Source organism: Erpetoichthys calabaricus, chromosome 3 (genome assembly GCF_900747795.2).
Source record: "Erpetoichthys calabaricus chromosome 3, fErpCal1.3, whole genome shotgun sequence".
Taxonomy (NCBI): domain Eukaryota; kingdom Metazoa; phylum Chordata; class Cladistia; order Polypteriformes; family Polypteridae; genus Erpetoichthys; species Erpetoichthys calabaricus.
The window spans coordinates 12,148,292-12,166,284 of NC_041396.2; the positions used below are offsets into that span (position 1 = coordinate 12,148,292).

The window sequence follows — 17,993 nt, forward strand, 5'->3', positions numbered from 1 at the left end:
TAACCATCTTCTTAATTGCTGCTGATTCACTTGTTTTGCCTTTGTTTTAATTGACGTGACTCAGACCCCCTTAGTTGCTTCTTTTTTCCTTCATGAGCAGCCAAACAATAAGGAGACGCAAAACATGACCAGCTAACCTGAAAATAAAGAAAGGTGAAGGTCTCGGTCATGTTGGTCTGCTCTGGTCACCAAAACATCTTGACAGTGGTCTTAGAAAAAACAGAAAATCAACAGTCTGCTGTGGCAGGATGAGAGCAGCAACAAGTCCTGATATTTAATGACAGCTTTAATGAACAGCAAGAATTGGCTTCTCATTAAGAAACTGATTGAAGTGAAACTTGCTGGGAGTTTGATGTTCCAGTTTAGCTGGTCATCTGTCGGCTCGTTTCACATCTCATTTCTGTTTGGCTGCCATTTAATGAAGAGATGAATCAATTCAGAGGACTGAATCCTTGAAAACAGGGCTCTTAAAATGAAGGGTAAAGGAGTTAATTAGCACTGAAAACTGATCACTGATTAGGAAAAGGGTTAGAATGAAAACCAGGACCGGAGTTGGACACCCTGATTTGTTGTATTGTCTGGTATGCTTGAGCTAAACAGAATAAAGGACATTTATCCAGGAGATGAGTCACAAATGTAAGTCAGGAAACGAGCAGGGAGTCTAACAATCTAACCAAGAGTGTTGAAGCTGGTCTTGCAGCAAAACTCAGTGTTTCAGATAGATAGATAGATAGATAGATAGATAGATAGATAGATAGATAGATAGATAGATAGATAGATAGATAGATAGATAGATAGATAGATAGATAGATAGATAGATAGATAGATGTGAAAGGCACTATATAACAGATAGATAGATAGATAGATAGATAGATAGATAGATAGATAGATAGATAGATAGATAGATAGATAGATAGATAGATAGATAGATAGATAGATAGATAGATGTGAAAGGCACTATATAACAGACTGATAGATAGATAGATAGATAGATAGATAGATAGATAGATAGATAGATAGATAGATGTAAAAGGCACTATATAACAGATAGATAGATAGATAGATAGATAGATAGATAGATAGATAGATAGATAGATAGATAGATAGATAGATAGATAGATGTGAAAGGCACTATATAACAGATAGATAGATAGATAGATAGATAGATAGATAGATAGATAGATAGATAGATAGATAGATAGATAGATAGATAGATAGATGTGAAAGGCACTATATAACAGACTGATAGATAGATAGATAGATAGATAGATAGATAGATAGATAGATAGATAGATAGATAGATAGATAGATAGATAGATAGATAGATAGATGTGAAAGGCACTATATAACAGACTGATAGATAGATAGATAGATAGATAGATAGATAGATAGATAGATAGATAGATAGATAGATAGATAGATAGATAGATAGATAGATATTTTACTTCACTTTGCAAAACAAATGGTGGTTCTCTTCAAGCAAAATTTGTTGTAAAGTAGAATAAGGAATATTATAAAGATTTAGGGCACCATGGTGAACCCTATATAATTGAAAATACGCCACCAAAAGAAAGAACAGTAGCAAAAATATACAGTTCTGGCCAAAAGTTTTGAGAATGACCCAAGCATTGGTTTTCAAAAAGTCTGCTGCTTCAGTGTTTTGAGATCTTTTTGTCAGATGTTTCTATGGTATACTGAAGTAGAATTACAAGAGCCAATAACATTCTCCGAGTGTAACTTCTCCCAACCATCCAACAACAGTTTGGTAACCAACCTGATGGAGCACCAGGCCATAAAGCAAAAATGAGAACTAAGTGGCTTGGAGAACAAAACATCGAAATTTTGGGGTCCATGGCCAGGAAACTCCCCATTGAGAACTTGTGGTCAATCCTCAAGAGGCGGGTGGACAAACAAACACCCACCAATTCTGACAAACTCCAAGCATCGATTCTGCAAGAATGGGCAGCTGCCATCAGTCGGGATTTGGCCCAGAAGATGATTGCCAGCATGCCAGGGTGAATTGCAGAGGTCTTGAAAAAGAAAGAAGGGCCAACACTGCAAATGTTGACTCTGTGCATAAACTTCATGTCATTGTCAATAAAGTGTGTGGGGGGGGGGGGGGGGGGGGGAATGATCTCCTCAGTCTCTCAGTGGAGCAGGACGGTGACAGCAGTCTGTCGCTGAAGCTGCTCCTCTGTCTGGAGATGATCCTGTTTAGTGGATGCAGTGGATTCTCCATGATTGACAGGAGTCTGCTCAGCGCCCGTCACTGTGCCACAGATGTCAAACTGTCCAGCTCCATGACTACAATAGAGCCTGCCTTCCTCACCAGTTTGTCCAGGCATGAGGCGTCCCTCTTCTTTATGCCGCCTCCCCAGCACACCACCGCGTAGAAGAGGGCGCTCGCCACAACTGTCTGATAAGAACATCTGCAGTATCTTATTGCAGATGTTGAAGGACGCCAGCCTTCTAAATAAGTATAGTCGGCTCTGTCCTCTCTTGCACAGAGCATCAGTATTGGCAGTCCAGTCTAATTTATCATCCAGCTGCACTCCCAGGTATTTATATGTCTGTACCATCTGCACATAGTCACCTCTGATGATCATGGGGTCCATGAGGGGCCTGGTCCTCCTAAAATCCACCACCAGCTCCTTGGTTTTGCTGGTGTTCAGGTGTAGGTGGTTTGAGTCGCACCATTTAACAAAGTCCTTGATTAGGTTCCTATACTCCTCCTCCTACCCACTCCTGATGCAGCCCACAATAGCAGTGTCGTTAGCGAACTTTTGCACGTGGCAGGACTCTGAGATGTATTGGAAGTCCGATGTATATAGGCTGAACAGGACCGGGGAAAGTACAGTCCCCTGTGGTGCTCCTGTGCTGCTGACCACAATGTCAGACCTGCAGTTCCCAAGACGCACATACTGAAGTCTGTCTGTAAGATAGGTAAAGTCTGGTAGGCCAAGGAAGACCTGCACTGCTGATGACAGAAGAATCCTCACTATGATCAAGGAAAAGCCAAAAACTCCTGACTGACAGATCAGAAACAGATTTCAGGGGGCCGATATGTGTGTGTGTCAGAGACGAATATCAGCAGAAGACTTCATGAACAGAAACACAGAGGCCACACTGCAAGATGCAAACCACACAAACAGGATGGCTAGATTACTGTTTGGGAAAAAGGATTTCAAAGATCCGGCAGAATTCTGGGAGAAGGTCTTGTGGACAGACGAGATAAAGATGAACCTCATCAGAGTGATGGTGAGAGCAAAGTGTGAAGATGACAAGGAACTGCCCGAGATCCAAAGCAGACCAGCTCATCTGTTAAACATGGTGGTGCTGGGGGTGTTATGGCTTGGGCATGTATGGCTGCCACAGGTCCTGGCACACTTCTCTTCATTGATGATGGAACTGCTGACACCACAATGAATTCTGAGGTGAGTAGAAATATCTGATCTGCTCAAGTTCCAGTAAAAACCTTCAAACTCAATGGGCAGTACTTCATCCTCTCACAAGGTAACGAGCCAAACACACTGCTGAGGACACACAGGAGTTTATCAAAGCTAAAAAATCAAAAATTCTTGAATGGCCAAGCCAGACACCTGATCTCAATCCAACTGAGCAGGCCTTCCATATGCTTAGGAGCAAACATGAAGAAACAAGCAGGAGCAGAAGATGGATGCATGAGAGGCTTGGTAGAGCATCACCTGAGAAGACCTTCAGCCCCTGCTGATTTCTATGAATTGCAGATGTCAAGTAGTCATAGCATGCTGGGATATGTGACAAAATCCTAAAAATGACGGCTTTAACATACCTGCCATTGCTGTGTCCCAAACATTATGGTGACAAGAAATGGGGGGAAACATGTAGAAAAAAAGTGTTGTATGACTGAAAAGTCTGTAAGTCCCCTTAAATAAAAGTCTGCCATGTGCACTTTAATCACGATGTCTGAATTGTTTGATTTCTAATTTTAAACTGTGAAGCAGAGGGGATGAACTGGACTGGACTTCAAAGGTACACCTGCTGTTGCCATGCTGTAGACAGAGCTGCACTACTTACGTCTTTCGAGTTTAGCAAACTGCTCCCAGAGCCTGGACATTGACTCAAGTTGGGATTCCAGCGCTGCTATGAGACTCTCGTTGGCTGGCGGCCCTGAATTTAACAAAGCAAATTTAACAAGTTACTCCACATGTATCAATACACCTGACATAGTTGAAGCACAAGGAACAGGCCTGTCTGCTTTTCTCTTCACTCTGTACACCACAGACTATAAATTTAACAGCAGGTCAGGTCACCTGCAGAAATTCTCAGACGAGTCTGCACTTATGAGGGTGTATTGATAAGGGGGATGAGGCAGAGGAGAAGGGGGACAACTCTGAGAACTGTCTGCAGCGTGACATCAGCACCAAGAAATTGACCTTCACCACACCAAAGAGCATCTGTATCCAGCCATTATTCAAGGAGTAGATGTGGAGGTGGTCCACTCCTACAGATACTTGGGGGTCCACATTAATGGCAAGCTCTTCTTCCATAGTAGACTGTGTTCTTTTAATGTGGGAGGTGACATCCTTTACATCTTCTACAACTCTGTGATAACCAATGTAGCGTGCTGGGTTGGTAACATCAAATCAAGAGCAGACCACCGAATCACCAAGCTCATTAAATGGGCAAGTTCAGTAATGGGATGCACTCTGGACCCCCTGGAGGTTGTAGTGGAGATGAGAATGGACACAAAACTGAATGCCATTATGAACACGTTGAAACAGCTTGAGATCCTGGTTGGCAATCCCCAAAGCAGACACGCGGTCCAGTCCCACACTCTGGAAATGACCCTCTGTCTGTTGCAGCCAGGTGTTACGTGGGCATTCCAATTCCCTGGTCCAGCCACTCGGGTCCTGCAAGCCGTATCATCCTCGGGGAATCATGCCACATAGCCGTAGTGCCATAACTGATTCTCCCTGACAATGCAGGTAATGTACCTCATTCGGGACTCCATGAGCAATGCAAAGTCACACCAGCGGTACCCAAGGATTCTCCACAGAGAAATCGAAGGCGTCCAGTCTTTGTATCAGGGCACTGGACAGTGTCCTTGTCTCACAAACAGGAAGCACCAGGACTCTACAGGCTTGGACCTTCATCCTTTTGCAGAGATATGGGGAGTGCTACATACTCCTTTCCAGTGATCTCATGACCCCACATGCTCTCTCAATCCGTCTACTTTCATAGGAAGAGTCACCAGAGACATGAATGTCACTGCCGAGGTAAGTAAACCTCTCGACAATGTCGACATTCTCTCCACAGACAGATGGCTGTGCCCAAGAGGTCATTAAAGGCCTGGATGTTGGTTTTTATCAGGACACTCGCAAGCCCAGACACTCAGTCTCTCGAGAGCCCTGATCAGAGCCTCCATTCACTCCGCGAAGATCACAGCACTGTCAGCAAAGTCAAGATCTGTGAATCTTTCTTTACCAAAAAATGCCCCACAGCTGCTGGGTCCCACCACCATGCCCAACACCCAGTCCATACAAGCATTGAACAGAGTAGGAGCAGAACACACCCCTGACGGACCCCAGAATCAACTGGGAAAAACACAGAGGTCCTGTCTCCACTCTGCACAGCACTCACAGTACAAGTGTACAGGCCGGCCATGACATCCAGCAACACTGAGGGGATCCTGTGAAATCTCAGGATGTCCCACAGGGCAACATGATCAACTGAGTCGAAGGCTTTACGAAAATCGACAAAGGCTGTAAAGAAACTCTGCCGATATTCCTGTTTGCGCTCTATGAGTACTTTCAGTGCCAAGTTGCAGTAAATGGTAAACTTCTTAGGCATAATACCAGTCTGCTTTGGTCATTGGTAGGTGAGCAAGTGATCATGAATTCTATTGAGGACCGCCCTAGCAAGCACCTTATCCAGCACAGAGAGTAGTGTTATCCCCCCTGTAGTTACCGAATTCTAGGCAATCACCCTTCCCTTTCAAGATGGGACAACAAGTCCCATTTTCCAGTCAGTTAGGATGATGCCAGTCTCCCAAATGGAATCAAAGATTGCTTACAATGCCAGGAGGACAACCTTACCACCAGCCTGGAGAACTTCACTCTGGATACCACAGATCCCTGCTGCCTTCCCTACCCTCAGCTGGTTCACCACCTCTGCAATCTCAATGAGATTGGGAGTCCACTTGTGGTCAATTTAATTGATTGAACTGATTAGGAAAGGCACACACCTGTCTATAGAAGGTCTCGCAGCTGAGCAAAAAACAAGTCTTGAGATCAAAGCAGAGCTTAGAGAGACAGGATTCTGTTGAAGGAAGTAGGAAGGCCTACAGAAAACACCTGCAACATTGAAGGCTCCCAAGAGTATGGTGGCCTACAGAATTCTTAAATGGAAGATGGTTGGAAAACCTGGCCAAACTGAGCAATCGCAAGAGAAAGACGTTGGTAAGGGGGGTGACCAAGCACCTTATGGTTTCTCTGGCTAAGGTTCAGAGGAACTGGAGATGGGAGGAACTTCCAAAGGGACAATCATCACTGCAACACTCCACTGATCTGGTCTTTAAGTGGTCAGAGGGAAGCCTCTCCTCAGTAAAAAGCACATTAAGTACCATGTGTAGTTTGCATAGAAGCAGCTAATGGACTCTCAGACTATGAGGAGCATGGTTCTCTGGTCTGATGAAATCCAGATGGAACTGTTAGATCTCATTGTTAAGCATCATGTCTGGTGGAAACCAGGCACCACTCATGACTTGTGCAATACCTTCTCAATAGTGAAGCATGGTGGTGGCAGCATCATGCTATGGGGTCGTGGACTGAAAGACTACTCAGGGTTGAGGAATAGCTGAAAGAACAGAGTTATCCTTAATGAAAACCCATTTATGAAATCTCTGGACTGCAGACTGGGCCAAAGGCTCACCTTCCAATAGGACAAAGCCACAAGTACATAGGCGGGGCTTAGGGAACAACTCTGTTTATGTCCTTCAGTGGCCCAACCAAAGCCCAGACTTGAACCTAATTGAACATCTCTGGAGAGACCTGAAAATGGTTGTCCATTGATGGTCTCCGTCCATCCTGAAGGAGCTTGAGCTGATCTGCAGACAAGAATGGCACCAAATCCTCAAATCCAGGTCTATGAAGCTTGCTGCCTCAAACTCAAGGAGACTCAAGTAAGTATTGAGGAATGGGTCTGAATACTTGTGTCAATGAGATATTTCTGATTTTTGTGAAAAGTGATGGGGTTTGGATACGTTCTAAATATGTTCTGTAACTTCCATAGAGAGAATCCCGTCCCGTTTGTTATCTCCTTAGATTAACCTTAGATAACCTAATGGCTATTCAGTGGAGTTTCCTCCCGGGGTCCTAGCTCTTTGTTATTTGTTACCTATTTTGCCCACTACCAGTCTTTTTACCAACAAAATGAATTTTTGTTGCAGTCCAGTCACCCCAATCTTCAATACCCCAAACTCATCATCATGTACATTTCTGAGTTGAATCTCTTAGTTGTCACCATTGAGAGGACCAACTGTTGATCTAAATATTATCACAGCCATCAAACAGACATACTGTACAACACTTGACAGTCAGACTGGCCTTGCTTATTGGGACATGACATCATGACCTACCTGGCCTGCCGAGGGCTCCTACTTCTCCCTTCTCCCCTTTCTCCCCAGCTGGTCCCACTTTGCCTGGAGGACCCCACACACCCCGTTCACCTGAAATGACAAAAACGGAAGAAAGATTACAAAGCAACTGGCAGGTTAGTCATCAGATCCTTTCATGATGCAGATGATTGGCTTTAGTTTCAAGAAGGGGAAGAATGGATAGAAAGAGAAGTATCATCCTGGGTGCTGGGGGTTTGAGGGGTAAAAAACTGGGAGAATTTCTAGAAAAGAAAATCCCATAACACCCCGATCCTGCATCACTCCAAACTCCTTACCTCTAGGCCCTGGATCTCCTTGAGCTCCTTTGGGTCCAGGTGGGCCAAGTGCCCCCTCAGTTCCTGGAAGACCTTGGATACCAATATCTCCTGAATTAATAATAAAAGTGAAACAACATTTATTTTACAACAGTTAGACGATTACTTGAATAAACATTCTGATCTTGATAAATTTCAGTAAAGTTTGAGAACAAATGATAGCACAGAAACAGCATTGGTTGAAGCAGTCAATGACAATGAAAGGTTAATGCGGACACAGGCCACATATCTGTTCTTGTTCTCCTAGACCTGAGTGCAACATTTGACACCATAGACCACAACATTAGGGTCAATCACCTTAGACAATGGGTGGGCCTCTCTGGCAGTGTCTTCAGTTGGTTTCATTCTCACTTAGCAGGTGGATAATTCTGACAACCCTGACGCCCAAGCCGATCTGATCCAATGTCTTACTTGTATTTCTGAATGGATGATCTGTTAGGCCTCAGCACTCGATACTGCCAAACATGGAGAACCTTCTGGGTATCTCTGGTACTGCCTTCCTGTGCTTTATGACTTATCAGACTGATAGGCAGGAGTTTGTTAGTCTTCGCAACAGAAGGTCCGACTCAGCACTGGTCACACAAGGAGTTCCACCAGGCTCTGTCCTCAGTCCTCAGCTCTTCTGTATCTACAAGATCCCGCTTGGCCAAATTATTCAAATCTTAGGACTGGGCTACCATTTCAATGTGGATGATACTCAGATCTATTGTACTGTTAAATGTGAAAGTACATCAGAGCTGTTTATGTTTACAACTTGCCTCAGTGAAATTAAAACCTGGATGGAACATAAGCTTTTAAAATGAATCTGTAACAAAAACCAATGTCATGCTAATTGGCGCTGAAGCTCAACTTAAGAACATGAGTTCCTTCTCAATCACCCTTGGTGACCATGTCTTCAGACCTTCTACTTCTGCTAGAAATCTTGGCATAATTTTTGATTCCTCCCTTTCTTATTCTACCCACATTCTTCACCTTAAACAAATGTCTTACTTCCACATTCGTAACACACACGCACACACTGTTTAGAGTCACACATTACTATAATATGCATGTTTGGGAATTTGGGAATGTAGATGGAAAATCTGAAGACCCGCAGGAAAACTCACAGACACAGTGAGGCTGTGTAGACTTTACACATTACTCCGATCAGGTGTGGGATTTGAATCTAGTATGCTGAATGTGTGAGGCAGCTTCACTTACCACTGTACCACACACATAAAACAACAAGAAGAAGAAGATTAGGCACTTAACACACATTATCATTAAAGGAATATTTTCAAGATAGACAGTGCTGCTTTTGTTAGGTGGTTACACTAACTAGCGCACCAGTGTTCTACTACTATGTTAGAAGATGAAGAAGAAGAAGAGGAAGAAGAAGATGATCAGAAATTAAAAATGGACCTAATCATCCAAAGAATATACTCAGGATAGACAATGCTGGTTATGTTAGGTGGTTATACTAACTGGTGCACCAGCATTCTGCTACTATATTAGAAGAAGAAGAAGAAGAAGAAGAAGATGATGATGATGATGATGATGATGATGATGATGATGATGATGATGATCAGGCACTAAACATGGACTATCATCAAAAGAATATCCTCAAGATAGACAATACTAGATGTATTAGGGGGTTACACTAACTACTGCACTAGTGTTCTGCTACTATGTTACAAGAAGAAGAAGATGATGATGATGATGATGATGATGAGGCACTAAATATGGACTATCATCAAAGGAATAATCTCTAAGATAGACAGTGATGGTTGTGTTAGGTGGTTATACTAACTGGTGCACCAGCATTCTGCTACTATATAAGAAGAAGAAGAAGAAGAAGAAGAAGAAGAAGAAGATTATGATCAGGCACTAAACATGGACTATCATCAAATGAATATCCTCAAGATAGATAATACTGGATGTATTAGTTGGTTGCACTAACTACTGCACCAGTGTTCTGCTACTATGTTAGACGAAAAAGAAGAAGATGATGATGATGATGATGAGGCACTAAATATGGACTATCATCAAAGGAATAATCCCTAAGATAGACAGTGATGGTTGTGTTAGGTGGTTACACTAACTAGTGCACCAGTATTCTGCTACTATGTAAGAAGAAGAAGATGATGATGATGATGTGATGATCAGGCACTAAACATGGACTATCATCAAAAGAATATCCTCAAGGAAGACAACGCTGGATGAGTTAGGCATTTGCACTAACTACTGCACCAATGTTCTGCTACTGTGTTAAAAGAAGATGAGGATGATGATGATCAGGTACTGAACATACACTATGATCAAAAGAATATTTTCATGATGGACAATCAAAGCAAGTACAGGTTGTGTCAGCAAGAACAGGAGCACTGCAGTCATATTGTTGTTGGATGCCCAATTTTCGACCAAAGGAACACACACATCAGCACAATCAGAGAGGTAGCTGCATGCACAGGTGACTGCTTCAAGAGTTTAGCCTGCCAGTTTCTGATCACAGGTATAGTTATCCATTTGAAAAAGTCATTATGATAGAGTACATCACCATCATGTTCAACATGTCTGTGATCAGCAGTTGTATTATCAGAGCAGATTGGCCAGACTTCATACTCCATGATCGGAGAAAGAGACAACGCCTACTTGATAACACAACAGTCTCAGATGATTCAAATATCTCTCTCAAGGAAATGGAAATGCTACAAAGACCTCAAGATAGAGATTCCTTAACATGTGAAACTCAAAGACTTACGTGAGTCCAATGTGCATATTCTGAAAGGATCTCTGAGCTGTGAATAACTGCACTGTCTTCCACCACAACATATGGTCATATCTAGAGGAACTATGTGATGTAAGTGAAAGCCACTTCACATTTTCCACAACAACTTGCCCATCTGCTCCTACTGCATCTTCTAAAAGTTGTTGCAGATGCTGCAGTGCCTCAGGTGAAGACGGTGCTCCCCAGATTAGCACCACACTCTCACCAGCCTTCACTCCCAAGTCAGTCATTCCAATGCATGTAAATCAAGTAAAGCCCTTTGAGCTACATTATTTGTATGAAAATGTGCTATAGAAATAAATGTTGTTGTTGTTGTTGTTGTTGCACAAACCTGTAATTGTATTAATACAATGTAATTGCTTTGCCCGGTCCAGTACTGATAGTTTTATTTAGCGACGACCAAAAAAAATTAGTAAATACATTGTATAAGTATCAATAAAATAATTAAGTATTACGACGATTATTATCAGCTTATCATCGGACACTAAAAAGTGCTAAAGAATCTTGAGGATTCTCAGTCCACAGCAACCAGCAGAAGTGAAGTCATATGATTTTAATAAAAATGAAGGCCTGTTTATAAAACCTGACATCAGTGGATCTCAGCTTTAGGTCTCCAACCAAATCTGTGACTCAAGACCGAGGTCTGTCTTTCATTCTACAGCTTGTTGCCTTTCAGTTTCCAACATCAAAAACACTTGCTGCACATTTTCTGATGCTACTTTTGGGTGCAAGACAAAGTCTAGCTCTATTTGAGAGTTGTTCTGAGGCCTTTAGAGGAGTTGGGTGGTCAGGTCTAACTACAGACCATCTCTCCTTAAAATCTAGGCCTAATGTAATGTGATACCCTTAATACATTGTCACTGAACCCACTAGTGCAAATTTTAAAACCTGAACCCTACTCCAGGGTTGGCACTAATGACCTCTGGTGGCTTTTCATTGCCTTTATGTTCTTCCTCCCCAGGTCCTGTTTGCCCCACATTGCCTCACCCTTCTCTCCTTTTGTGCCTTCTCTCCCCTCCTGTCCATCTCGTCCGTCTCTTCCTGGCACTCCGTTGTTGCCCGGTGATCCTGGTATCCCTGGATAACCAGTGCAGGTTGCTAACTGATGTGGCTCTTCAGCCAGGCTGGACCATGTCTGAAGTAGAAGCAGGAGTGGTAGCACCAGGAGCAGCATCTGAGACAACAGAGTGGAGCTCATCTCTGACCGACGTGGCAATGTGAATGAAGAGAACACTGGAATGAGGTAAGCCTAAGAGCCACCGTGGGTGTCACCCTATGGACATCAGCTGTGTTTGTGGTCACTGTAGCCTTTAGCTCATTTCCTCCACTTTCGCACCGTCAGGCGTTTTGTTTTATGGAGCCACATCCACGTGACTTGTTTTCACTCTTTTATAGAACTGGGCAGATGGCATTTTGTGGCTGACTGTTGAAATTATTGGTCATCATTGAGGTGATTAAACTCTCCTGGACTGGTGGATTGCCGCCAGCTGTGTCATTCTTTAATCACTAACAGCAGTGTGAAAAAGTAAGTGCATCTCATAAAAAGGTTTTATATTTTTATATTTTTGAACAAAGGAACATGCCAGCCATTCTGAGGAGACATGCGAGAGAGAATTTAATTGTACCAAGTGCATGTGACAATAAGCTTAAGCATATGCCACCCAGAAATGGTATATTTTTTAAATGTTACTTACCCCATGTATTTGCAGTGGTGGCTGCTTTTAGTCTCATATTTTCAAGCAGGATGGTGACAAAAAAGTTGATGATATAGTAAAGGTCCATATTATCATGGTATTTCCCTCCTCTTACCCTTTACCTAGGGGTAAGTATACTCATCAGGTTCGTTACCGGGTTGCTCTGTAACGGCCGACCCCTTACCCAGCCGGCAGCTACACTTCCAAGACCTGTAGCCTGCATAAATTACTGAGGCTAATCTATAAATACCAAGCCGTACCTTTAACAAATAATATTTTTCCCACAATCGACGGTTTAAACATAAGCACAAGAAACAGATATGTAAAAATAGTTGGATCAATATCTTAAATCAAAAAATAACAAAAAAGGCAAATTTCACACGTAGAAAATAAGTATAGAAATGTATATCCCTCCACCAAACTAACAACTTTACAACACCATATATACAATAACAAACTCTCCCTTGTCCCGGTAACATATAACAAACACAAAACACGAATAACAATGAAAGAAATACGGAAAATGCCAATGATAGTGAACTTGAGTCCGAGTATACAACTGTCCTGAATGCGGATGACTGGTCAACAGATAAGTGATTTGTTTGTATTTCCCGGAAAAAAAAAATGGAGCAACCTCACCGTGAATCCTCGGCTTGTGGTGGATGATGTAGTCCAACCCCGGGGTCTCTGGTGATGATTGATTTGAAGTATAAGTATGGTTATAAAAGTGTGATGTGGAAAGCAGCAGGTAAAGTTGGTTCGTTGTGGTGAAATGTAATCTCCGTCTTTCTCCTCTCCCCTCCCTGTTCTCTCCTGATTGTTTGTATAGCACTGAGCCAGATGTAATTGATTGTAAACAGGTGCTTTCCATCTTGGGGCTGTGGTCTCCCTCCTCATCCGTCCCCTCTGAATTTACGGGGACAACATTCACTGATGCACATATGATAAACGGCAAACGGGACGATGGAAGCAAAATGCACACAGCACAAACATTGACAACAGTATTACTACTATGTAGCCCTGCTACAGCTCTACTGTTGCACCTTAAGATTATCACATGCATACATAGATATACGTATACACACAGAAACTCAACAGTGCCCTGTGAATGACACACACACACACGGCTGGTTAATCTCTAGCACTTTAAACCACACAAGTGACTCAGCATCCTTGACTATAGGCCATTTATCAGCCAAGAATGCCTTAATTGACGTACTGTTCCCTACTTTTGGGTGGAGCTCACACCCTCAGCCTTATAAACCTTGCAGCACAGAGCGTATGGCAAATCTCCAGCTCCACCAGGTGCTCAAAGAAATCTACCTTATTACTTCAATCACTCTAGACATTAAGACAAAGCGTCGAAAGTTAAAAGCACCATGGTATTTATTACAATAATAATAATAATACCAGTAAAACAAAGAATAATAGAAAATAGGACTGATAGTAAAGTCTGGATACATGTAGTCTTTAGAAAAAGCTTGCGAAAAGTTACAGATGACAAGGATGGATGTCACTGGCGGCTTGTGATTGAGCACTCATAGTTGTTCATGAGATGTTTTTCTGACGATCAGATGGAAATGGCTGTTCATTGCCGCTGCTTTGTTTCTCTTCTGATGTATTTTTACCTTCTTCTTCCTCAATCCTCTGTCGCTCTTCAGACAAGGCATTTTTATTATAAAATTCTACCGGGGGATTTTGCAAGATGTAATTGCTAGACATTCTGATTGGCTGGCTATCAATATGATGAATGAATTCACTGTCCGTTTTCCTATACAATAAAACTTTCTTTAATGTTGCCTGAGGTATTGGCATGTCTTCCTTTCTTTGTTGGAAAAGCTGTTTTAAAAGTGATGTACAACTGGGAAGAGAGATATGCTTTGATTTCTCCTGAATGTAGTCCATATGTTATTGTTTTGAGAAAAATATAATGAAAATACAGAACAAAATTTAAAGATTTTTTACCCCATAACAAGGCCAATGATGACCAATGCTGTATAATAGGATTCTAGTCAGGTGTCTGATCAACCAATTCTACCAAACAGGTGCTAATGATCATCAATGTCACACGTAGGTTGAAACACAGTCATTAACTGAAACAGAAACAGCTTCAAACTGGGTGAGGAACAGCCAAACTCTGCTACCAAGGTGAGGTTGTGGAAGATAGTTTCATGTCATGGCAAGATTGAGCACAGCAACAAGACACAAGGTAGTTCTACTGCATCAGCAAGGTCTCTCCCAGACAAAGATTTCAAAGCAGACTGGGGTTTCAAGATGTGCTGTTCAAGCTCTTGTGAAGAAGCACAAAGAAACGGGCAACGTTGAGGATCGTAGATGCAGTGGTCAGCCAAGGAAACTTAGTGCAGCAGATGAAAGACACATCAAGCTTATTACCCTTCGAAATCAGAAGATTTCCAGCAGTGCCATCAGCTCAGAACTGGCAGAAACCAGTGGGACCCAGGTACACCCATCTACTGTCCGGAGAAGTCTGGCCAGAACTGGTCTTCATGGAAGAGTTCTAGCCAAAAAGCCATACCTCCGACGTGGAAATAAGGCCAAGCGACTCAAGTATGCACGAAAACGTAGGAACTGGGGTGCAGAAAAATGGCAGCAGGTGCTCTGGACTGATGAGTCAAAATTTGAAATATTTGGCTGTAGCAGAAGGCAGTTTGTTCGTCGAAGGGCTGGAGAGCTGTACAATAATGAGTGTCTGCAGGCAACAGTGAAGCATGGTGGAGGTTCCTTGAATGTTTGGGGCTGCATTTCTGCAAACAGAGTTGGAGATTTGGTCAGGATTGATGGTGTTCTCAATGCTGAGAAATACAGGCAGATACTTATCCATCATGCAATACCATCAGGGAGGCGTATGATTGGCCCCAAATTTATTCTGCAGCAGGACAACAACCCCAAACATACAGCCAAAGTCAGCGTAAAGAAGAACAAAAAGTCCTAGAAGTGATGGTATGGCCCCCACAGAGCCCTGATCTCAACATCATCGAGTGTGTCTGGGATTACATGAAGAGACAGAAGGATGTGAGGAAGCCGACATCCACAGAAGATCTGGGGTTAGTTCTCCAAGATGTTTGGAACAACCTACCGGCCGAGTTCCTTCAAAAACTGTGTGCAAGTGTACCTAGAAGAATTGATGCTGTTTTGAAGGTGAAGGGTGGTCACACCAAATATTGATTTGATTTAGATTTCTCTTTTGTTCATTCACTGCATTTTGTTGATTGATGAAAATAAATGATTAACACGTCCATTTGTGAAAGCATTCTTTGTTTACAGCATTTTTTCACACCTGCCTAAAACTTTTGCACAGTACTGTATATGGGGAGGATTTTAAATAATACCAGTAATAAAATTGAAAGTTAGGTAGTGCCATGCCATCTACTGCCTTAGGTCTTTGTAGGGTCACCCTTTGGATATGTGGATGTTTTGAATTCCAAATAAATGAGGTTATGATTGAATATAACTTCTTAAAAATGATTTATTGATATGTATCAGAATGCTTTGAAACAGAAAAAGAAGCTTAGGATGGATATTTACCTTGACAGTGTTAATTCTTCCAGCTAAAGTGAGATGGAGGGTAGACCATCTATGCAAGTCTTGCTTACGTTTTTCCATACAGACGGCAAGATTTTGTTGATAAAGAGCTTTATGTTTACTTGTGATGTTTACCCCGAGGTATTTAAACTGATCTGCAATGATAAAAGGGAAGTCCTATGTTCTAATACAGTGTTTCTCCTCCTTTATGGTGTCCCAACCTAGCTGTACCTCTTTTTATGTTTCCTCACATTGAACTTGGTGAGATAAGTCCTGATGTCCAAGCAGTTCCCTTTAATGAATCGCCTGTGAATATCAGAGGAGAGGTGGGTAGGTACCTTGTTGAAATGCATGCAAATATAACAGTGGGGTCCCAATTCCATAGGTGTGAGGATTGTAAATAAATATGGGAATAAATATCACATGGCACTGTTAATTGCTTAGATTGCCCACTGCAACCCACTCACTCACTCAATAAGAGCAACCTGTGACCCACTGGTTGAGAAACACTGGTCTAATACACAACTTTCTACGTGTATCTGTGAGTGAAAATAAAGTTTCTAACATTTTCTAACATTCCATCTCTGTCCCTCTGTTCTGATTGAATTACAATACCGTGTTTCTGAACATTTCTTCGCTTTACAAAATTTTCTGATCAGATTTTCAGATTCTGTTAATTATCCATCAACCCATTAACTGGTAATGAGAGCCTCTTCTTTCCCGGCAGTATACAGACAAGAGACCAACCCTACATGGACTGTCAATCCGTCAGAGGACATTCTCAAGTTTCAGTCATTATGATGTCCATGAAATGTGAGAAGAAAGCTACAGTACCAAGGGAAAAACCACTGTGGGCATGGGGAGGATGTGCTGACCCTACAAATATAACGAACAGGGAAGAATCTCAAACCCGTTATAAGTAGGAATCGAGATCAGAAACCAAAATCCAGTCACCTTCAGGTGTCCATGTGGCCTTGTCCTGTAGACTTATTTTCAGTTGTCCTGTCTCTCTTGCACAAACACAGCTGTTAACTCTTTTAGGGCGGATGTCGACTTTTGTCGACAGGAGGGGTTGAAGGCTAATGTCGACAAAAGTCGACATCCAGGGATAGGAGGCGACAATCAGCTGTTAATGGCGACAAATCTCACTGTCACGTCACAGGCATTCCCTCTGTGTTTAGAGGAATGCTAGACTTGTTGACTCGACAACTAAACCTTGCGTGTGCGTGAGTTGCGAAATGTAAACAATGGCAAGATGGCACCGACATGTGAAAAGGCAGCGAAGCGAGTGCAGAAAAGAAAACACTCAGCAGACGATGTTTTGCGCATTATCGCAGAGTCGGACTCTTGATTTTTCAGAATCGGATTTTATTGGCAGTGATCAGGAGATCGAGCAAGAGAGTGAGAAGCAGGCATCAGCTGATCAGACACCAGCCGATGCCACGCCAGCGGATCTGCTGCCAGTTGAGTGCCTTCGCGCACCCGATGCATCTACGGCAAGGTTCGCATGGGATAAATACACAGACATTGATCCGTTGAGAGCCGATCTGGCTACCGGAGTTTACAAGACGGCATGGCTTGCTGTTGGACACGACAGATCACCAGCTGCTGTACTTCAGGCTGCTCTCTCCTGATGCTGCTTTTCAGCTACTGTCAGACGAGACAAACAGGTAGGCAGAGATTTTTGTTGAATCGCGGGCTGCGTTTGCATCGCATTCTCGTTTTTCAAAGTGGAAACCCACAACGAAAGACGAGATGAAGTGCGCTGTGGCATTACAAATAGAGATGGGACAGAACTGGTGATATAACTTCAGGGTGCATTGGTCCAAACATGTTTTGTCTCCTGGTGGCTTAGGTACGTGCTGCTGCAAAGTTTTATTCACTTCTGTAATAAACAGAAGCAAATCCCATGGGGTGAGCCAGGCTATAATGCCATACATGAAGTTCATAAAGTTTCAGAAGATGAAAAGAGGTGACAATACGGTTTTCATGAAGGCAGAAAACTTGGTGGCAGTGGC

At 42.6% G+C, this 17,993-nt stretch overlaps 1 protein-coding gene across 1 annotated transcript in view; it reads right to left on the minus strand.

Annotated features, from left to right (window-relative positions):
• LOC114647656 (collectin-46-like) overlaps positions 1–11,964 on the minus strand; it is a 61,242-nt gene extending 49,278 nt beyond the window's left edge. The window contains exons 1-4 of the mRNA XM_028796262.2: positions 11,726–11,964; positions 7,933–8,022; positions 7,619–7,708; positions 4,057–4,149 (exon numbers count right to left, since the gene is read on the minus strand). Of these exons, the coding sequence (XP_028652095.2) occupies positions 4,057–4,149; positions 7,619–7,708; positions 7,933–8,022; positions 11,726–11,936 (484 nt within the window). The 5' untranslated portion in view covers positions 11,937–11,964. The remainder of the gene's footprint in view (positions 1–4,056; positions 4,150–7,618; positions 7,709–7,932; positions 8,023–11,725) is intronic.
• Between the last annotated feature and the right edge of the window lie 6,029 nt (positions 11,965–17,993).